This window comes from Pan troglodytes, chromosome 8, assembly GCF_028858775.2.
Source record: "Pan troglodytes isolate AG18354 chromosome 8, NHGRI_mPanTro3-v2.0_pri, whole genome shotgun sequence".
Lineage (NCBI taxonomy): Eukaryota > Metazoa > Chordata > Mammalia > Primates > Hominidae > Pan > Pan troglodytes.
Genome location: NC_072406.2, coordinates 20,581,285 through 20,605,930, shown reverse-complemented (window position 1 = coordinate 20,605,930; position 24,646 = coordinate 20,581,285). Strand labels below are relative to the sequence as shown.

The 24,646-nt window shown below is 37.1% G+C and overlaps 1 protein-coding gene across 1 annotated transcript in view; it reads right to left on the bottom strand.

The window, feature by feature from the left end:
• Nucleotides 1-3,486: 3,486 nt before the first annotated feature.
• The window catches only part of ITIH2 (inter-alpha-trypsin inhibitor heavy chain 2), a 50,256-nt gene continuing 29,096 nt past the window's right edge, over nucleotides 3,487-24,646 (bottom strand). Inside the window, exons 15-21 of the mRNA XM_016962618.2 lie at nucleotides 22,123-22,292; nucleotides 14,253-14,390; nucleotides 9,751-9,864; nucleotides 8,730-8,928; nucleotides 8,048-8,220; nucleotides 6,316-6,427; nucleotides 3,487-3,820 (exon numbers count right to left, since the gene is read on the bottom strand). Coding sequence (XP_016818107.2) covers nucleotides 3,673-3,820; nucleotides 6,316-6,427; nucleotides 8,048-8,220; nucleotides 8,730-8,928; nucleotides 9,751-9,864; nucleotides 14,253-14,390; nucleotides 22,123-22,292 — 1,054 coding nt within the window. The 3' untranslated portion in view covers nucleotides 3,487-3,672. The remainder of the gene's footprint in view (nucleotides 3,821-6,315; nucleotides 6,428-8,047; nucleotides 8,221-8,729; nucleotides 8,929-9,750; nucleotides 9,865-14,252; nucleotides 14,391-22,122; nucleotides 22,293-24,646) is intronic.

The following is a 24,646-nucleotide window of genomic DNA, read 5'->3' as shown; positions in this document are numbered from 1 at the left end:
CGATTATAGACTTCACAGTAGTTTTTTCCCTCTGAGTTTGTAGAACGTGATAGAGTTTATGCTAAGCAAAATGACTGCAGATAACTAACAACAGGTCTCATATTAGACTTTGATTTTTGAAGTATCATAAGCTATTTTTCTTTATTTCAAACATAGACTTTACTTTTTAGAGCAGTCTCTGTGGGTTTTGACAAATGTATAATGACATGCATCTGCCACTGTAGTATCACACAGAACAGTTTCACTGCCCTAGAAGTTTCCTGTGTTCTGTCTGTTCCCTGTCTCCCCCAAATCCCTGCTGACCGCTGATCTTTTTACTGTCTCCCTAGTTTTGTCTCCGTCGAAGGTCATATAGTTGGAGTCACACAGGGTGTAGCTTTTTCAGATTGGCTTCTTTCACCTGGTAGAACATATGCATGTAAGGTTCCTCCATGTTGTTTTGGTTAGGTTTTTGTGGCTCGATAGCGCACTTCATTTTAGCACTGCATATTCTATTGTCTGAATGCACCAGTTTATGCACTCACCTACTGAAGGATATCTTGGTTGCTTACAAGGTTTGGAAATTATGAGTAAAGCTGCTACAAACATCTGTGCGCAGGTTTTTTGTGGATAGACGTTTTCAACTTATTTATGTAACGACCAAAGAGCACAATTGCTGGATCATATGCCAGGAGTCCTCTGAGAAACTACCAACCTGTCTTCCAGAGTGACTGTACCATTTTGTATTCAAACGAGCCGTGAATGAGAGTTCCTGCTGCTCTGCATCTCCGTCAGCATTTGATGTTGTCAGTGTTCTGGATTTTGGCCATCTTAATAGCTGTACAATGGGATCTTGTCATTGCTTTAATTTGCATTTCTTTGATGAAGTATGATGTGGAGCATCTTTTCATGGGCTTATTTGCCACCTGTATATCTTCTCTGGTGAGATGTCTTTCAGGTTTTTTGCCCATTATTTAATTGGGTTACTCATTTTCTTATTGTTGAATTTTAAGAGTTGTTTGTATATTTCAGTTGTGTTCTTTATCAAATGTGTCTTTTGCAAGTATTTTCTCTCAGTCAGTGGCCTGTCTTCTCATTTTGTTTTAAGCTATTCTTTTTTAACACCCCAAGATTTTCATCGTTACTTTTAAGACCACTGTGCACACATAAAATACTAAGAAGCTAAACTTAATATCTACAGGTAGAAGTTTTAAATTCAAGATTTTAACCAAATAACAGAGTTAATGCTAAAATCTCACTTTTGAAGTTTATGTTGAATATTAGCATTCTAATATTTAATATTTTTCTATTTTTGAAATAGGAAATGGAAAAGATGCAGTAGGTTTTTCAAAAGGGTATCATAGGTGAGCACTTCTTATAGAAGAAGAAAACTAAGAGGTAGTGCTATTTACCTCTTCAGCACTAAGGTTATCTTTATTTTTATTTATTTCTATAAAGAGATGGGTTGCTTAGGCTGGTCTTGAACTCCTGGCCTCCAGTGATGCTCCTGCCTTGGCCTCCGAAAGTGCTGGGATTATAGGCATGAGGCACCACACCCAGCCAGTAATCTTTAGCTTCTAGAAACAATCAGATTTCCTTAAGATTTTGCAATTAGGTTTAGAGGTGCTCACTTGCTTTTTCAAATATGGGTTGGATATGTCCAAAAAAAGAGTTTTGCCTCTACAATGAAAAATGATTTTTACCACATTATGGAAAGGAAGATTCATAAAAATGTGCCTTTAAAAAGCTTTTTTAAAGTGCAAGTTCACCAATTTGACTTTTGAAAATACGTTCATTTTAGGAATTGATTTTTTAAGGAAAGTTGTAAACACAGCAAAGCACAGAATTACAGTGCTTCAGACTTGCATCTTAGCACCAAAATCCACTATACGAATGCAGACAGCATAAAGTAACCTAGTTTCACTTTAAATTTGTTGCTTATTTTATTCTCCCTTATAAATGTCATTGGTCTTTTGTTAGAACATAATTTACTACTTTATTTTGAAACAAAGTCTAAGATTTAGCATGTAAGTGGTATTACTCAGAAATGGTTTAAATGCAAATGAAATAACAGTTCTACCAGGAGTACTAAAAAAGATGCTGCGTTCAAGGTATATTAAATTTGTGTGAAACTTGATTCACAGACACAGAGGGCTTCCAGAGAATTTGGAACTATGATTCAGAATTCATTTAGCAACATTAACAGTGTGTATAATTAGCCATCTGAGGTAACATCCTGAGCGATTTTAAATATGTGCAGAATTTGGGAGCAACAAAAACTCCAAGTGGGGCTGGGCATGGTGGCTCACGCCTGTAATCCCAGCTACTTGGGAGGCTGAGGCAGGAGGATCGCTTGAACCCGGGAGGTGGAGGTTGCAGTGAGCCGAGATTGTGCCACTGTGCTCCAGCCTGGGCAACAAAGGGAGACCCCATCTCAAGAAAAAAAAAAAAAAGTAAAGCAAATCACCCTCCCTTGTGTGGGTGGGCCTCGTCTAATAGTCAAAGGCCTGAATAGAACAAAAATGCTGACTTCCCAAAGTCGGGGGATTCTCTAGTGTACGGCCTTCGAACTTCATCTGCAGCATCAGCTCTTCCTGCCTGATGGCTTTTGAGCTGGAACACTGGCTCCTCCCTAGTTCTCCTGTACCATCAGCCTACTCTGCAGATTTTGGATTTACAAGCCTCCATAATCACATGAGCCAATCCTTATTGTAAATCTCCTATGGGTTCTGTTTTCCTGGAGAACTATGGCTAATCCAGGCCTCATAAACTCAAAAGGGACCCAGGGACCAACACTATGAAGAGAAACTTGGCTAAAAATACTGGGCTGTCACAGGCACCATAGCAAGGCTATCCTTGCTTTAGTATAAATCTCTACAGAGGGTAACAGGGCTTTAGTATAAATCTCTACAGAGGGTAACAGGGCTTTAGTATAAATCTCTACGAAGCACCTAAGATCAAGTAACCCCCATTCTTGTTCTATGCTCACCATATAACCCTCTCATAATCGTACTTCCCATGTAACTAGCAGTGTAAAAATGGACGCGATCTGCAAGGTTGAGGACCTGAGACTCAACAGCAGTGAAATGATCAGCTGGGCATGGTGGCTCACACCTGTAATCCCAGCACTTTGGATGGCTGAGGCGGGAGAATCACTTGAGCCCAGGAGTTTGAGACCAGCCTGGGCACCATAGTGAGACCTCATCTCTGCAAAAAACAAAAATTAGCCAGGCATAGTGACATGTGACTGTAGTCCCAGCTGCTAGGGAGGTTGAAGTGGGTGGATTGCTTGTGCCCAGCTTGAGGCTGCAGTGAGCCATGATCACGCCACTGCACTCCAACCTGGGCAACAGAGCGAGACCCTGTCTCAAAAAAAAGAAAGAAAAGATATTAATAAATGATCACAGTAAACACCAAATTTAAGGCTCTGTCCAGACGCTGGCTTGTCTTGGCAACACCTTGATCCACACACTTCGGCATCTAAAAATGCAACAAAATCCTAAAAGCTCATTTGTAAAATGTTTATTTTCTTAGGTGTGTTTACAGGCTTTATAAACCACCCTGATATCTGGTTCATTTTAATTAACCACCCTGATATCTGGTTCATTTTAATTATTCAAACCGAAGAATATCTGCAAAAGTGACAGGGGAAAGATGTATATTAATATATATAATTTCCCAAACTATAAACCTTTAAGGCCGTTTGAGAAAGCTGTAGAGCTGAGGCACGAAGTAATCCTTGTAATGCCCGTCGATGAATCCTTTTCCACTGTTGTGCACAAACCAGCAGGTAACGTCCGTTCCAAACACTAGATCCGTTCTGTAGTCTTTCTGTAAGCCCCTGCAAGGAAGCAAGGCATGTGGTTAGGGGGAGACTGAGGGACGGGTGGCCGGGCACCTCTAGACACAAGACCCCCTCTTTTCCTTGCTGTTCTTCGTGTTCCTTCTGTCACCACATCTGCCGCCCCCCACCTATCGCTGCTCCTCAAGTCATGTGAAAAAGAAACACCAAGTCTGGGGCTTGGTGTTGGAAGCACAGAGAATCAGCGAAGCGTCCTTGGAGAACTCAAAGAACCCTTAGAGTTGACCTATATGGGCTTTTCCAGCAAGGGAAACAGTAGCCAATGGAAAGAAGGCAGGAACAAGACTCCACAGTGTTGAGGCTGACCTCACAGGTCACTTAAAGAATGAGTCAGCAGCCAGGCATGGTGGCTCACGCCTGTAATCTCAGCGCTTTGGGAGGCTGAGGTGGGCGGACCACTTGAGGCCAGGAGTTCAAGACCAGCCTGGCCAACATGGTGAAACCCTGTCTCTACTAAAAATTAAAAGAAAAATTACCTGGGCATGGTGGTGTACGCCTGTAGTCCCAGCTACTTGGGAGGCTGAGGCAAGAGAATTGCTTGAACCCAGGAGGTGGAGGTTGCAGTGAGCCCAAGATACGTCACTGCACTCCAGCCTGGGCGACAGAGCAAGACTCTGTCACTGAAAAAAAAAAAAAAAAAAAAAAAAAAGAATGCATTGGCGGCACCTCTTAACTGCACTTTCTCTGTGTTTAAGAGTGATACCTGCTGTTTCTGAGCAGATTCATGTCCTCCACTTGAAGGGCAAAGTAGCCAACAATTTGTTAAGGATCTGACACACTGCGTGAATGAGCCTTAAAAGTATCACTGTGCCCAGCCCACGGGACAGCTCAGTTTCAGTTATGAACCATGAGGTGCTTGCAGTGGACCAAATCGAGGCCCAGCATTTACTTTTTGTCATTATAGTAAATATATATATATATATATATATATGTATACATATATTTATTTATATATGTATATATAAATATATATACATATTTTATGAGATGGAGTCAGGCTGGAGTGCAGTGGTGCTATCTCTGCTCACTGCAACCTCTGCCTCCCGGGTTCAAGTGATTCTCCTACCTCAGCCTCCCGAGTAGCTGGGAGTACAGGCGCCCGCCACCACACCCGGCTAATTTTTGTATTTTTAGTAGAGATGGGGGGGGTTTCAACATGTTGGCAAGTTGGTCTTGAACTCCTGACCTCAGGTTATCCACCCACCCAGGCCTTGCAAAGTGCTGGGATTACAGGGGTGAGCCACTGCGCCTGGCCTATTTATATATTATGTATTTATTTATGAGACAGGTCTCACTCTGTTACCCAGGCTGGAGTGCAGAGGCACAATCATAAGTCACTTCAGCCTCGAACTCCTGGGTTCAACGGATCCTCCCACCTCAGCCTCCTGAGTAGCTGGGGCTATAGGCAGAATCTACTACATCTGGCTAATTATTTTTATATTTATTTTTATTTTTGTAGAGATGGAGTCTTACTATGTTGCCCAGGCTGGTCTTGAACTCCTGGTCTCAGGTGATCCTCCCACATTGGCCTCTCAAAGCATTGGGATTACAGGCATGAGCCACCATGCCTGGCAGTAAATGCCCTTCTACCAACTTCAGATAACTTACTATTAACATTAATAATTTGTGCTCACCATTGCTTCTGTGACACATGCTCACTGATTCCCATCAGTACCTCGTTCCTCCCATAAACTGATACTAATTGAATGGTATATCCACTAAGAATCCATTGTTTCAGTTCACAAATCTACTTTCGTGGCAATACTTCCGACTACAATTTTATGTTACAATGTTATGGTTTAATTAAGTATGTCAAAGCCAATGACATTTGTGGGCGTGAAGAATCCTTTCTAATAAAGCAAAGTTGGCTGCTTTGTAAAAACTCTAAAAAGGGGTAAGCTGCTTTAAAACGGTACCAAATTTGGCATGGGTGAGACAACTGTAAAGGACTGGGAAAAAATATCAAGATTTGTAAGACTTTTACACTCAGAATGCGTTATGATCGTCTAAGTTCTCACTTCAGATGAAGCATATGGGGGTGGTTTGTGTAAGAAAAGCTACAAAAAAAGCAGTCAGAGATCCATGTGCAAAAGGAAAACTCTAGCCTGATGTAAAAATCTACATTCATTCTGCAGCACTATGGTAATAGGTGTTTTATGATTCTCTCCTTTGATCAACGTGTCCGGTTATCCAACTTGTGAAGCTCTAGTGAGGGCTTCTAAATTATGAAGATGAGAACAACAGGTTAGTTAATCTTGGCATTGCACGACCCTAGATACCCAGTCATTATTTGCATTTAACGTGGGATATCAGAAGTGTCCTTATGTGAATGCTGTGTGCGTCTATTCCTAATGAACTGCTTAGTGTGATGTAGGTAGTGCCTACGACACTTCTTCTTTGCTCCTCTATTTTGCTGTGTGGGTCTAATTCTAACACAAGGCCTTTTCGTCACTGTCCTTACGCCCGAGGCCTACCTGGTGATGATCAGCTTCTGCCCCTTCACTTCCATGCTGGCCTCTGGCTTCTCAGGGTCCTTTCCTGGTCTCTCATTGAAGATGTGTATCTTTGGCTCCTGCATGAACTGGCCTAGCAAAACAGAATCAGACATTGATTGACATGTAATCATAGTTAAATAAAAAGACAGGCTCGTTATTGACTCCATGCTACCTTTCGGTCCTCCCTCCAGGATTTCTAGGGTGGAAAGACAAGCTGAGAGGAAAAAGGAGTGGTGATGGGAGGGAGGGTCCTTCCTGGGAGCACATTTGTGCTGCTCACCATCTTTTTTTTATTTTTATTTTTTTAATTTGAGGCAGGATCTCCCTCTGTTGCCCAGGCTGGAGTGCAGTGGTGCTATCTCGGCTCACTGCAACCTCCACCTCCTGGGCTCAAGTGTTCTTCCCACCTCAGCCTCCCAAGTAGCTGGGACCACAGGCGCGAGCCACTACGCCTGGATAATTTTTTGTAGAGACAGGGTTTCACCGTGTTGCACAGGTTGATCTTGAACTCCTGGACTCAAGCGATCCACCCACCTCAGCCTCCCAAAGTGCTGGGATTACAGGTATGAGCCACTACTCACAGCCTTTTTTTTTTTTTTTTTTTTTTAATTTAAGAGATGGGGCCGGGTGTGGTGGCTCACACCTGTAATCCCAGCACTTTGGGAGGCCAAGGTGGGCAGATCACCTGAGGTTGGGAGTTTGAGACCAGCCTGACCAACATGGAGAAACCCGATCTCTACTAAAAATACAAAATTAGCTGGGCGTGGTGGTGCATGCCTGTAATCCCAGCTACTCGGGAGGCTGAGGGAAGAGAATCGCATGAACCGGGGAGGCAGTGGTTGCGGTGAGCCGAGATTGCGCCACTGCGCTCCAGCCTGGGCAACAAGAGAGAAACTCCATCTCATAAATTAATGAATTAATTAATTTAAGAGATGGAGTCTCCCTCTGTCACCCAGGCTGGAGCACAGTGGCACAGTCACAGCTCACTGCAGCCTCCAATTCCTGGGCTCAAGAGATCCCACCTCAGCTTCCTGAGTAGCTGGGACTCCAGGCAGGCTCCACCATACCCTGCTAATTATTTTTATTTTCTAATTTTTTGGTAGAGATGGGGTGCCCAGGCTGCTCTTGAACTCCACAAGCAAATCCACCTGCCCAGGCCTCCTAAAGTGCTGGGATTACAGGCACGAGCCACCATGCCTGGAGCTCATGGTCATTTTATACATGAGGTTGGTCTAGTGGATTGTAAGTAAATCGAGCACCCTGATGGCAGGAGAATGAGGTGAGCACCTGAGAGTATAGCTCAGATCACAGGAAGAAGGTTTGTTTGTGATGTCACAGGCTTTATATTTGAGCCCTTCTTAAAATACTAGGGACATTTGTCCAGAGTGTTCTGCTTGTTATCACAGACCTCCTAAATGGGTTCATCTTGCTTCAGTTAGAAAAAAATCTTTAACATAAAACTTAAAATGTATCTGTCCCTTCTCTTAACTTGCCCAGTTTGTGATGCTGAAATCCTGGCCCTGGACAACCTTGTCTGGAATGGCAAAAGGTCCTGGCTGTCACATTCCCGAGTGACCCCACGCTGCTATGTTAGTCTTCTGTGCTCATGAGTCCACACCTGCCATGTCCTCAACTTGTAACCACTGTCAACCAAAGCTGCTAAAGAATTAGAGTGGCCCCACCCTTGTCAGATGGTCAATAGACACTTTACCTATTAGTCCGTGGGCTTTAGGTGAGAACCTGTTTGTAGGGGGTATGTAGATTCCCAGAAAGTCAACATTGACGGGATGCTTCTTCCAAACACGATGAAGTAAAACAGAAAAGGACATCTCTTTATCCAGGGTGATAGTTACCACTTTTTCTTTCTTCACTGAGATCTGCACCCTGGTGTGAAAGTCCAAGAGGAATTAAACCATTCCAGAAGAGACCTTTTGAGAAAGTCATTCTTCTCACCCCTAATATGAACTCTTCACTCCTCCCAGACAATTCCGCTAGTTATCTAAGCGCTTGCAACAGTTTATAGATAAATGATGGATTAACAGATACTCATTGGGAAGCTTCTACGCAGAGGACACAATCATGGCGTTTGGAGCTCACTCTGCGATAGAGTCGGTATGGATTTCAGCTGGTGGATTTGTTCACTGATTAGCACATACACAGTGAGTGTTTACTGATGCCAGGCACTAGACTAGGTCCTGGGACCCAACGGTGACCAAAAACACACAGTGCCCACTGCCAGGAACAGAGTAGGGAATGAGAACAATTTTTCTGAACCTCAACTTCCTTATATTTAAAATGATGATTTTTTTAAATGTTGATGTCACTGATGCCTGGATTTATTTATGCAGTCGTGTGTCACGGACAGGCCCAAGTTCAGATGGAATCATACTTGCCTCTGATTCGTGACTTGAGCCGTGTCGGACCAGGACAAGGCGAATGTGCTAGAACCATGGCTCAGGGTGATGGTCTCAGTGCTGATTTCTATTTTTATGTCTTCACTTTGGAAATAAAATCCCAGTTTTCCAAAATAGGTGCTTAGTTTTCCATTGTTGGGCTTCTTGGCACCAACAAGCTGACCGTTGACTACAATTCCTACAGGAAAGAAAAAAATGATGTTTTCTCTTCTGTGCCATTTATTTTGCATGTGTGGGTACTATAATTCAAATTTATAAAAACTTGGCAATATTGGAAAATTATTATAATTTTGCTTCAAGATTTACATTAACATTTTCTTTGTGATTCTCATTTTATAACATGTTAATATAACAGTTATAAATTTTAATAAAATTTAATAATTTTATATCAGTTATAAAATTTGTCAGTTTATAAAATTTAATAATTGACTATCATATAGTATTTAAATTTTTTGTTGTTGTTGTTTTTGAGACGGAGTCTTACTGTGTCACTCAGGCTGGAGTGCAATGGTGTGATCTTGGCTCACTGCAACCTCCACCTCCCGGGTTCAAGCAATTCTCCTGCCTCAGCCTCCTGAGTAGCTGGGATTACAGGTGTGCACCACCACGCCTGGCTAATTGTTTTTGTATTTTTAGTAGTGGGGGGTGGGGTTTCGTCATTTTGACCAGGCTGGTCTCAAACTCTTGACCTCAGATGATCCGCCCACCTTGTCCTCCCAAAGTGCTGGGATTGCAGGTGTAAGCCACCGTTCCTGGCTCATATTTAAATTAATTATATCACAACAAGATCTGCTAGTTCATACTCAGAGACAGAGTATATATTTTGAACTATAATGGTTCAAAATAGTTAAGAATATATTTATAATTTAATTTCTCACTAATATCACTGAAATATATAGAACTTATATTAAGCTGAGAAAGAAAGAAATCCCAGGCAGTGACAGGAAAGCATGACAATGACCTAATTGTCTAGTGCAAATATAATTTATTTTTATTTTACCTGATTCTGGGTCAGAAACCAGGTTGAGGATTTTTCCAGGTTCTGAGTCAATATTGAAACAAATGTTCTTTTGGCTTTTTGGTAGATAAATGATGAAATGTGGGTCATTTTCAACTGGAAAATATACAAAGAAAACGTAAACAAAATCATTAAAAGGAAGATGATTTTGAGCACTATGTCATTCCTGAACATCTTTAATTTAATCAGAACAAATATTTATTGTGCTTCTCCTACATGCTTGGTACTCCTCCAGGTCTTGGGGACCCAGTGGTTCATACTCCATTGTCCCTTTGTCACGGAGCCTTCTTCAGAACCCTACGTTATTTTACAAATATAGTGGATATTTATTTTGTAGCTAAAAATGTATGCACTAGACTAGATGCTAGAGATAAAAAATGAATAAGAAAGACTTAAGGAATAAGAAATACACACAAATATGCACCCACAAATATAAGAAACATACATACACGTGTGTGTGTGAATATGTGTGTAGACAGAAAAATAGAGTTGGGTGTTTTTTGAGACAGGATCTCCCTCTGTCACCCAGGCTGGAGTGCAATGTTGCAATCATGGCTCACTGCAGCCTTGACCTCCAAGGCTCAAATCATCCTCCCAGCTCAGCCTCCTGAGTAGCTGGGGCAACATCCATGTGCCACCATGTCTAGCTAATGTTTTGTATTTTTTGTAGAGATGGGGGGTCTCACTTTGTTTCCCAGGCTAGTGTCAAACTCCTGAACTCAAGTGATCCACCCATCTCAGCCTCTCAAAGTCCTGGGATTAAAGGTGTGAGCCGCCTCACCCAGCCTGGAGATATATTTTTTAAGGAGCCATATACAATGCAGGAAAACAAAGGAGACACACTATTATTGTTGACATACAGATTAATATGATTCAATTCCAAAAGCAATGAAGAATCAAGCTACTCCCAAGAAAGTACTCCTTTGTTATTGAACCTAATTATTTTAGCTAATCCTTCCTTGCTTCCCCTCCCCTCCCGCTCCCCCATCCCCACTCTCCCTCTCCCGCTCTTTCCCATTTAACCATTCAACAAATACTTGGTGAAGGAAAAAAAAATCTATGTGCAATCACTAAATTTGGCAATGTTTGGTGTTAACTATAAACATAAGTCATGGTCAGTAACTTCAAGAAAGTAATACTTTAGTGCAAGGGGCAGACATAATCACGAATGTAAGATAGAATGAAGTACATGGTGCAATAATGGCTCAAGTAAAATGCTGTGAGAATGAAGATGAAAATGATTAGTGCCCCCCAGGCAAACAGCAAGGCTGAATGGAGGAGGTGGCCTCTGAACTGTCTTTAAGGTCAGAGGACAGCGGGGAAAGACAAAAGGCTAAGGAGGAAGAGATTTTATTCTGAGTGTACAGAATGAGGAAGGAGTGGAGGTAGAAGAGTTTATGATTTCTTTAGAAAATAAATGCGACCAGAGGACAGGTTCTCGAAGAATGCAGAGAAAAAGAGCTAAAAGTAGAGATCACAGAGACCCTGAAACACTCAAGAATGGGCCTTTATTCTGTTGAGCAGCTATTAAAGGTTTCTGAGAATAAATGTGACTTGACCCTCATTTTAGGAAAGTTGTTGGTGGCAGTGTTACTAAAAGTTTGCAGAGGAGTTACAGGAAGCTTGTGCAGTGGCTAAAGCAGTCACTCCGGCCAGAAATGTTCAGTTCACACCTCCAGGTTCATGCTCTGCAGTCCACAAACACATGGTTTGTTGATTGTTCTTGGAGCCAGACACTACAGGGCATTGTAAAAACACAGAACAGGCCAGGTGCGGTGGCTCACGCCTGTAATCCCAGCACTTTGGGAGGCTGAGGTGGGTGGATCATGAGGTCAGGCATTTGAGACCAGCCTGGCCAGCATAGTGAAACCCCGCCTCTACTAAAAATACAAAAAATTAGCTGGGTGTGGTGGCGGGCACCAGTAATCCCAGCTACTCCGGAGGCTGAGGCAGGAGAATTGCTTGAACCCCGGGAGGCAGAGTTTGCAGTGAGCCGAGATCGAGCCATTGCACTCCAGCCTAGGCAAAAAGAGTGAAACTCTGTCTCAAAACAAAACAAAACAAAAAAAAACCTTAAACAATCATTATGATATCCTCTTTCTTCCTCTACACAAATATGGTAGTTTGAAATATTCTGTTCGAAGAAAATTGCTTTTATTAAAGACGATTGGTTTTGCCATTTAATTAGCTCAAATCCCGCCAATCAGACCTTCTGATAGGCCACAGTGAATCTGTGCTGCCATATTGAGTTGACATAATTCAAGACAACAGAAACGAAGCATCATGTTTAAATGAGTCAGCACAGCTTGACATTTTGATCAGGCGGAAGGTAGTTCAAGGACCTCCGTGACTAATGTTATAGATTCCTAGCACCTGAGGTTCATGGGCAGAACACTGGTCAGTGATAACAGCTTCTACTAGGAAGGAGAAACTTGTATCCACCCTGCAGGGAGGGTATTATCATCCCCGCTTTAGAGGTGGGCTGCTTGAGCCCTAGGGAGATTTCAGTGTATGGACAAGGTCATGGGGCAGATGTGTCTCCAGGACTGTCTAACTTTGAAGTCCTCATCCTTTTCACTGCATCATACAACAGAGATGAGAAACTTGGAAGAAGCACTACAGTCTTAACTGGGAAGAATATTTAAAAGTAAATTAACTTGATCTCAACAATTTTCTCCAAAAGCTTTATTTTGCAAAGCCACAGTTTAAGCAGCTCACTCCCTGGGCGTCATGGTAGTGTCTGGCTCTCAGAAACTGCTGGTCAGAAAGGCACAGTAAAAGCAACTGCTCCTCCAGCACGATCAACTTCCGCACGGATTCCCCGCTCATGCATGGCTGCAGACGTTTGCCGCTGTTAACTGAGACTTCTGCATGGTTCGTGGGACTCCCTATGGAGCTGGGGTAGGAGACGGGAGTGTTGTACAAAGCGCTACCAGCAGTGGAGGTGAAGGAGCAAGTTACTTGTGGCCCAAAAATAATAATTTTAGAGATAAGCCCTAAGGGTGAGATGAAGTTACTATTTTATCACCCTGTTTTATCTTATCCTATTTTATTTTGAGACAGTCTTGCTCTGTCGCCCAGGCTGGAGTGCAGTGGCATGATCTCAGCTCACTACAACCTCTGCCTCCCAGGTGCAAGCAATTCTCCTGCCTAAGCCTCCCGAGTAGCTGGGATTACAGGCACCTGCCACCACGCCCGGCTAATTTTTGTATTTTCAGTACAGACAGGGTTTCCCCATGTTGGCCAGGCTGGATTCGAACTCCTGACCTCAAGTGATCTGCCCTCCTCGGCCTCCTAAAGTGCTGGGATTACAGGCGTGAGCCACCGTGCCCGGTCTCTACTTTATTTTTTGAAACAGGGTCTCCCTCTGTCACCCAGGCTGGAATGTAGTGGCGCAATGATAGCGCACTGCAACGTCGAACTTCTGGGCTCAGGCAAACCTCCCACCTCAACCTGTTGAGTAGCTGGGACTACAGGTGCACCACTATGCCTGGCTAATTTTTTGAAAAGGGTTTTTTTGTTTTTGTTTTTGTTTTTTTTTTTTGCTGGTCTCAAACTCCTGGCCTCAAGCCATCCTCTCCCACCTGAGCCTCCAAAAGTGCTGGGATTACAAGTGTGAGCCATGGGCCTTGCCTGAAATAACATTAAATGTCCATTCAAAGTCCTTGCTAAGTTTTCTCTGCTACAACATGGTATTTGGTATGTGCTAGGCATACAACCTGGAGAACCAGCTTTGAGGCTTTCCTGATGGAAGGTCTGTATTCCAGGCAGTCAAGAAAGCCGCACAATTCTAGGACCAACAGGAGCCACCCTTCTAAATTTCAAACACTCAAGTCAGGCTGGGACTTTGCACCTTCCTTCAGGGAGAGGGATGTGCTCTGTCTTTGAATGTTGAAATTTACTTTTTTCTAATCAAAAGGAAAGTAAGGAAAGAAAAGCTGCACACAGGTTTTCTAGATGAACTAGCTAACTGCCAGCAGCTGTGATCTCTGTGGGTGAAGGCTGCAACGCAAGGAGCTGGGAACAGGAGAGGAGACGCTCTCCCTCCCATTTCCCCGGGGCAGCTCCCCGTCTCACATGCTGTGGGAGAAGATGCCAGAGAGGTTGTCAATGGAAAGGCAAAGAAATTGACAACGGAGGGCAAAGAAGTCTGCGACTACACAAGGAAGCCACAGCCACCAAAACTCTCACAAAGAAATACATTTTCCTGGCATGACCACAGCTACTACCCAAACCTCCCACTGAAACTGTTTGCAGAAAGGTTTTTTTAAAGACTGAACAAAACTAGGATTCTGTAAATACATGATTAAAAACAAACAAAATAAGCTGTATTTCTATAGAAAAACAGGTGATCTGCCTGCCTTGGCCTCCCAAAGTGCTGGGATTACAGGCGTGAGCCGCTGCACCCGGCCTCATGCACACAATGCTTCCCAGGATTATGGTCGGCTGAGTTCTGGGACGTGCAAGCAGTGTAGAAGCTTTACCTCTCATCACATGTGGGGGTGGCGTGGACTCTAGCACCTGAGATCCTTGTGCCAGCATGGAGATCACGGGCGTTGGTGAAGGATTGGCCCAAGATGGGGTGGAATCTGGAACCACTTTGCTGCCGTAATACAGGGCCCCTGCGTAGACAAACCTGCATCTGTTAGTTTCTAGATTTACGTTTCCACGGAAATTGCTCACCATGTCAAGAATCTGTTTTATGCACCCCCAGGTATTGTCAGCTTAGGTTTTTCTCCTCTGTTTTTATTCCAGAGTTCTCTCGGGCTCCCTCTGGCATGTTGCTGAGGGAGGAGGCCTGTGATACAGTTCTCTCTGGAGTCTGGAACCTGAGCAAGGGTGGCAGTGGGAGGAACCGCTTTATAGGGCCGGGGAAGGGCCCCGTGACTCCAGTGCAGGCCGGGGAGCGAAGTCTGGGAGAAGGCCCAGGTTACCGTGGCATCTTCCTGGCTCCATCCCTATTCACTCACAAACAAGCTGAGCAGTTGAGTTTCCCAGAGGTTTCCTTATTGGTGAGAGAGATTTCACATGACAACAAAAGGCGCTTTTTGCTTTCTGATAGCCAGGCTACCTCGCTGTGAGAAAGCCATGCCTAGAAACTAATCTAGGGTGTGTTTCTCCCTAGATCTATTTAGCTGTGAGGCTCCAGGCTGTTGTCACGGGGACATTACAAGTCAGAGTTCCTTGAACCCTGACCAGTGCAGTAAACTTGGTGTCACGCTTGAATGAAATTAAAAATGCAGACAATCCTTCCATTGTGTACAAAGCGTTCTTAAGAATATATTTCACAGAAATCCAAATACCACATGTTCTCACTTACCTTGGGTACTACATTGAGAAGTCAATACTGGGTACTACATGGACGTAAAGATGGAAACAATAGACACTGGGGGCTTCTAGAGGGGAGAGGGAGGGAAAGGGGGAGTGTGGAGGAGGGTTGAAAAACTGCTGAGTGCCATGGTTACTACCTGGGTGACGGGATCATTTGTACCCCAAGCCTCAGTAACACGCAATATATCCATGTGACTTGCACATTTAGCCCCTGAAGCTAATGTATATATAAAATAGATATATATTATTCATATATGATATAACATATATTTATATAATATAATATATATTATACTATATATTAGTCATATATAATATTATGTATTACACAATATATATTATTCATACATATATGTATATAATATATATCATACAATATATAATATATGCAATATATAATATATTATATCATATTATAATACATATAATATAAATATATAATATATAAGATATAATATATATTATATAACATATAAAACATATAGCTATATTATATATAACTATACTATATAATATATAACTATGTAATATATAACTATATAATCTATATATAATATATAACTATAGAATTATAAGTATATAATATATAAGACATATATAATATATAAATACATAATATATAACTATATAATATATAGTTATATATTACATATTATATATAACTATAATATATATAATATATAATATATTATATATAACTATAATATATATTATATATTATATATTAGATGTAACTATAATATATATTATATATTTATTATATGTAGTTATATCTAATATATAATATATAATTAACAGTATATTAGGATATTAGTATATTAATATAATATATAATATATAGTTATATATAATATATAATATAATTATATATAACATTATTATATATTATGTTATATATAAATATATAATATATTATAAACTATAATATATTTTATAGTCATATATATTTGTGAATATATAAAATAATATAAACAAATATATATAATATATAGAATATGATATATAATATATAGAATATAATATATAATATATAGAATATAATATATAATATATAGAATATAATATACATTATATTCTATAATATATATTATAGAATATAATATATATTATATAGAATATAATATATAGAGAATATAATATATATTATATAGAATATAATATATAGAGAATATAATATATATTATATAGAATATAATATATATTATAGAATATAAAATATATATTATGGAATATAATATATATTATATGGAATATAACATATTTTATATGGAATATAACATATATGGAATATAACATATATTATATGGAATATAACATATTATATGGAATATAACATATATTATATGGAATATAACATATATTATATGGAATATAATATATGGAATATAATATATATTATATGGAATATAATATATATTATATAATATATTCTATAGAATATAATATATTATATAGAATATAATATATATTATATGGAATATAATATATATTCTATAATACATATTATATAGAATATAATATATATTCTATAATATATATTATATAGAATATAATATATATTCTATAATATATATTATATAGAATATAATATATTCTATATTATATATTATATAGAATATAATATATTCTATATAATATATTATATAGAATATAATATATTCTATAATATATTATATAGAATATAATATATTCTATATAATATATTATATAGAATATAATATATTCTATATAATATATTATAGAATATAATATCTTATATAATATATTATATAGAATATAATATATTATATAGAATATAATATCTTATATAATATATTATATAGAATATAATATCTTATATAATATATTATATAATATATTATATAGAATATAATATATTATATAATATATTATATAGAATATAATATATTATATAATATATTATATAGAATATAATATATTATATAATATATTATATAGAATATAATATATTATATAATATATTATATAGAATATAATATATTATATAGAATATAATATATTATATAATATATTATGTAGAATATAATATATTATATAGAATATAATATATATTATAATATATTATATAGAATATAATATATTATAATATATTATATAGAATATAATATATTATAATATATTATATAGAATATAATATATTATATAGAATATAATATATTATAATATATTACATAGAATATAATATATTATAATATATTACATAGAATATAATATATTATAATATATTACATAGAATATAATATATTATAATATATTACATAGAATATAATATATTATAATATATTACATAGAATATAATATATTATAATATATTACATAGAATATAATATATTATAATATGTTACATAGAATATAATATATTATAATATATTACATAGAATATAATATATTATAATATGTTACATAGAATATAATATATAATAATATGTTACATAGAATATAATATATATTATAATATGTTACATAGAATATAATATATATTATAATATGTTACATAGAATATAATATATATTATATAATATGTTACATAGAATATAATATATATTATATAATATGTTACATAGAATATAATATATATTTTATAATATGTTACATAGAATATAATATATATTTTATAATATGTTACATAGAATATAATATATATTTTATAATATATTGTATAGAATATAATATATATTTTATAATATATTGTATAGAATATAATATATATTAGATAATATATTGTATAGAATATAATATATATTAGATAATATATTGTATAGAATATAATATATATTAGATAACATATTCTATAGAATATAATATATATTAGATAACATATTCTATAGAATATAATATATATTAGATAACATATTGTATAGAATATAATATATATTAGATAACATATTGTATAGAATATAATATATATTAGATAACATATTCTATAGAATATAATATATATTAGATAACATATTGTATAGAATATAATATATATTAGATAACATATTCTATAGAATATAATATATATTAGATAACATATTCTATAGAATATAATATATATTAGATAACATATTCTATAGAATATAATATATATTAGATAACATATTCTATAGAATATAATATATATTAGATAACATATTCTATAGAATATAATATATATTAGATAACATATTCTATAGAATATAATATATATTAGATAACATATTCTATAGAATATAATATATATTAGATAATATATTCTATAGAATATAATATATATTAGATAATATATTCTATAGAATATAATATATATTAGATAATATATTCTATAGAATATAATATATATTAGATAATATATTCTATAGAATATAATATATATTAGATAATATATTCTATAGAATATAATATATATTAGATAATATATAGAATATAATATATATTAGATAATATATTATATAGAATATAATATATATTAGATAATATATTATATAGAATATAATATATTAGATAATATATTATATAGAATATAATATATTAGATAATATATTATATAGAATATAATATATTAGATAATATATTATATAGAATATAATATATTAGATAATATATTATATAGAATATAATACATTAGATAATATATTATATAGAATATAATATATTAGATAATATATTATATAGAATATAATATATTAGATAATATATTATATAGAATATAATATATTAGATAATATATTATATAGAATATAATATATTAGATAATATATTATATAGAATATAATATATTAGATAATATATTATATAGAATATAATATATATTATATTCTATATTATATAGAATTTAATATATATTATATAATATATATTATATTCTATATTATATAGAATTTAATATATATTATATTATATATTATATAGAATATAATATATTATATAATATATTATAGAATATATTATATAGAATATAATATATAATATAATATATTATATAGAATATATTACATAGAATATAATATATATTATATAATATATTATATAGAATATAATATATATTATATAATATATTCTATAGAATATAATATATATTATATAATATATTCTATAGAATATAATATATATTATATAATATATATTATATTATATTATATATTATATTATATATTATATAATATATTATATTATATAATATATAATAGAATATATTATATTCTAGAATATATAATAGAATATATTATATAGAATATAATATATAAAATATAATATATATTACATAGAATATAACATATAAAATATAATATATATTATATAGAATATAATATATAAAATATAATATATATTATATAGAATATAATATATATTATATAATATATAATATTCTATATAATATATATTATATAATATATTATATAGAATATAATATAGAATATATAGAATATAATATAGAATATATAGAATATAATATAGAATATATAGAATATAACGTATTATATAGAATATAATATAGAATATAATATATTGTATAGAATATAATATAGAATATGGAATATAATATAGAATATAGAATATAATATATAATATTATATAGAATACATAATATATATTATATATAATACATAATATATAATATTATATAGAATACATAGTATATAATATGTAGAATACATAAGATATATAATTATATATTACAGATAATATGATTATACGTTATCTGTTATATATATATATACGTGTCTATATATATATATGATATATACACGTGTGTGTATATATCATATATGTATATATGTTTCGGCAGGACCAGTCCCCAAGAAAGAGAAAAGAAAGAGACGTATAAACCTGAGGTCTCCTAGCCCTGGGTGTGTGCACCCTCGGGGGTGCCTGGATACTTTCTGCAGGACTCAGAGAGCATGGACTGTTTGAAAGGCAATTTCTAGAGTCTCAGTTTAGACACAGACTCGTTCCTAAAGAAAGCCTTTTCTCCTAGTTTACAAGCAGAAGGCCAGTTCTTGTCTACTCCCCTCCCCCAGAGTCCTCCAGGAAGCAAAACATCCATTGGAATACTGGTGTAGGGCAAGAAACCTGATTCCAATGATTGGGAGCAAGTGCTTGTACAAACCACAGGGCTTCCAATTCTTTGCTTTCAACAAAATTGAAGAAGGGCTCACATTGTCAGCTGATAAATTATACAAAATTTTTTGGACGCTAGGTCTGTATGCATGTTTTGGCATATAATATGAAAGAGTTCAGATAAGCGAGTAACTGAATATAACCAGACACTTGCCATTTCTATCCACTTGTCTATACCAACCAATATTTATCAGGACTTCTGCCCGTACAAGTTCTCTTAAAAGTAGAATTGATGCCGAATCCTGTCTCTTTCAATCCATTCGTAAATAATACTTACCCATGAATACATGAAAAACAGTCACATTTTTCCCAGTAAGAGATTATAGATTATTTCCACTCCAGTTTTACTTCTTATTTGTAAACAAATTTATAATCTATTTATATTATTTTGCTCACTTGGCTACTAGTAGTAATATTAATCAGACCAGGTTCAGAAGAGAATTTTGAATACTCAGAATCTTATGGTTATGATTTTTAAATTAAATTCTTAATTAAAATTAAAATGTATAAACTTTTTTCTTATAGATAAGTGAGGTGATTACTAAAATAAGCATAAAAATATATTACAATAGGATATAGTTCTGCTGGGCAAGTGGAGTGGAAATACAAGTTCAACTAGAAAAAAGAATAATATAAAACTTCCAATAATTTTTTTCGAGACAAGGTCTTATTCTGTCACTCAGGCTGGAGTGCAGTGGTGTGATTGGCTCACTGCAACCTTCGCCTTTCAGGCTCAAGCAATCCTCCCACCTCAGCCTCCTGAGTATTTGGGACTATGGGCATGTGCCACCATGGCTGGCTAATTGTAGTATTTTTTTCTAAAGATGGGGTTTTGCTATGTTGACCAGGCTGGTCTCATATTCATAGGCTCAAGCAATTAACCCACTCCAGCCTCCCAAAGTGCTGGGATTATAGGCATGAGCCACCATGACTGGCCAGGTTCTAGTAATTGTAATATAGGATTTGCTTATGTATTTTTTAAAAATGAATGATAGTGAGTAACCAATTAAGTATTCTGTTTTATTAGATGTATTGAAAACAGTGATATGGTCATGCACGGTGGTTCACGCCTGTAACCCCAGCACTTTGGGAGGCCAAGGCAGGTGGATCGCCTGAGGTCAGGAGTTCGAGACCAGCCTGGCCAACATGGTGAAACCCCGTCTCTACTAAAATACAAAAAATTAGCCGGGCGTGGTGGCACATGCCTGTAATCCCAGCTACTTGGGAGGCTGAAGCAGGAGAATTGCTTGAACCTGGGAGGCTGAGGTTGCAGGGAGCTGAGATCGTGCCATTGTGCTCCAGCCTGGGCAACAGAGCAAGACTCTGTCTCAAAAAAAAAAAAAAAAAAAAAAGAAAAGAAAAGAAAAAGAAAACAGTGATGTGACAGTTTTATTTTAAAAGGTCAATATTTATAAAATACTATGATTATGTTAGTTGCATATAGAAATTGTATTTGTTGTCCAGGAATTGGAGGTTGCAGTGAGATGTGATGGCACCCAGGCGGGAGTGCAGTGGTCCTCCTGGGCTTGAGAGATCCTCCTGCCTCAGCTTTCCAAACAGGTGAGATTACAGGTACCCACCATCACACCCAGCTAATGAAAAAAATTTTTTCTTTAGAGATGGGGTCTCGCTATGTTGCCCAGGCTAAGATAAAAAATTTCAAATATTGATGTCAAAAATGTTGGAAGGGGTACGCAGGTTTTCAAAAGTTCCTTTGGGAAACTTGTGAGCAAAATGGTCAACGACCACAGCAATAATCCATCCTCCTCCCAGCTGGCAGGAAGAGCTTGGGCACAGGAGGGCCCAGGGCTGGGAGCAAGAGGTGGACTGGGGTGGGAGAGAGCGGAGGCACTAGGACTTCGCCCACCCCCGGGGCAAGAGAGCTGCCTGGCCACTTGTCCCCACAGGTGCAGCCCTGACCTGAGCAGCAGGAGGGATCCTGCGGTGGGGCATCCGCCAGCATGCGCTCATCCCCAGCCTCGTTCTCGATCACCAGCGAGGTCAGCGGAGTCACAATGTGGTGGTCTAGAGACATCTGCAGGATCGATCTTGTAATTCTTCTCTTGGCGGCAGCTGTAGGAGCCAGGCTTCTGTATTCAAGAAGTAGAGGTGTTATGGAGCATGGCTGCATTGGAGGGGGAGCGCAAGTCAGCTCCCTGACCCTGCACCCCACCACTGCTGGGGTCCAACCTGGGGGTGGGGCGGAGCCGCAAAGTAACCGGGAAACAGAACTCACTGGCTTCGAGAAGCTGAGTATTTTATCTGGCTAAGTCCCAAGGCATTATTTATTTATTTACTTATTTATTATCATTATTATTTTTGAGACAAGGTCTCGCCCTATTGCCCAGGCTGGAGTGCAGTGGCACAATCACGGTTCTCTGCAGCCTCAACCTCCTGGGCTCAAGAGATCCTCCTCCCTCAGCCTCCTGAGTAGCTGAGACTACAGGCACATGCCACCACACCCTACTAATTCTCGTATTTTTTGTAGAGATGGGCTTTTGCCATGTTGCCCAGGCTGGTCTCAAACTCTTGGACTCAAGCGATCCACACGCCTTGGCCTCCCAAAGTGCTGGGATTACAGGCATGAGCCATGCATCTGACTCCCAAGGCATTTTTTTAAAACTTTATATTTTAGAGCAGTTTTAGGTTCACAGTAAAATTATGCAGAAGGTATCAAGATTTTCTATGTCTCCACTGCATACACACGGTCCCCCATATACACGGCCTTCCCCACTATCAACATCCATCCCACATCAGAGTGGTGCATTTGTTACAATGGAAGAAGTTGACACATCATTATCACGCAGAGTCCACAGTTAACGTGGCTGACCCTTGGTGTTGTACATTCTATGGGTTTGGTTAAATGCATAATGACAGGTGTCCACCATTGGAGTATCATATAGGGTATTTTCACTGCCATAAAAATGCTCTGTGCTCCACCTACTCACGTATCTCCCACTCCCCAACCTTTAGCAACTGCTGATCTTTTTATAGGAAATGTTTTAAAATCAATATTTAACTTCTGCAACAGTTTGCTACATACCTGTAAATACATCTAGTGTGCTTCTGTCAGAGAGGGAGCTATTTCTCGTTTACTTCACAGTCATAGTTTACAGCCTTGCGTATTTCTTCTAACCTTATTGACATCAGGGATTTTCTCTACGAGTTCAGTCATACAACTGCATTTCATTTTCCCAGCCTCACTTAGACCCTGTTCCACATTCCTGAGAATCCTGTCTTATAGACGGAATGAGGCTTGGGAATGGGAACTTTTATCAAACACCTCTGTGTAATTTTGATGCAGGTGGTCAACCATCCATTGCTCTGAGGATATAGTTTTCATGTTGGAGAGTTGAGATGCAGCTCAGCTGAGAAGTCAGAGGGGCCATGGATGAGCATGGGGGAGCCCTTCCTTAGGGAACATCATAATCACATAATCATTAAATTCTCTTTGGCCAAGAAGTCGTTTTCAAGAGTAAATGCAAATAAATTACTGATACATGAAGCAACCAGAGGGGACATAGATGAGCATAGGGGAGCCCTTCCTTAGGGAACACCATAATCGTTAATAATCATCAATTTCTCTTTGGACAAGAAGCCATTTTCAAGAGTAAATGCAGGGCTGGGTGCAGTGGCTCATGCCTGTAATCCCAGCACATTAGGAAGCCGAGGCGGGCGGGTCATGAGGTCAGGAGATCGAGACAGTAAATGCAAATACATGCCTGATACATGAAGCAACATGGATGAATCTCACCAACATCATATTGAGTGAAAGAAGCCAGGAACAGAGGAATACAGATTGCATGATTATGCGAAATTTAGGATCAGGCAAAACTGATGATCACAGACATTGAAAGAGTGGTTCCAATGGAGGAGGGGGGTGGGTGTTGAGGGAGAACAAGGGAAGCTACATCTGGATCTGGGTGGTGATTACACGGATGATAGATATAAAAATCCATTGAATGGTGCACTTAAAATTAATGCATTTTGGCTGGGTGCGGTGGCTCACGCCTGTAATCCCAGCACTTTGGGAGGCCCACTCGGGTGGATCACGAGGTCAGGAGACCGAGACCATCCTGGCTAACATGGTGAAACCCCGTCTCTACTAAAATACAAAAAAATTAGCTGGGCGTGGTGGCGGGCACCAGTAATCCCAGCTACTCAGGAGGCTGAGGCAGGAGAATGGTGTGAACCCGGGAGGCGGAGCTTGCAGTGAGCTGAGATGGCGTCACTGCACTCCAGCCTGGGAGACAGAGCGAGACTCTGCCTCAAAAAAAATAAAAATAAATAAATAAAATAAAAATTAAAAAATTAATGCATTTTGCATACTTTACTGTATGTTATACCTCAATAAAGAAGAAAAAGAGTGAACCCAGCTTTCTCTAAAGTGTTCAGAACTAGTGGAAGGTAATAATCCAAGCCTGTGCTAATGTGCTGTCTTTCT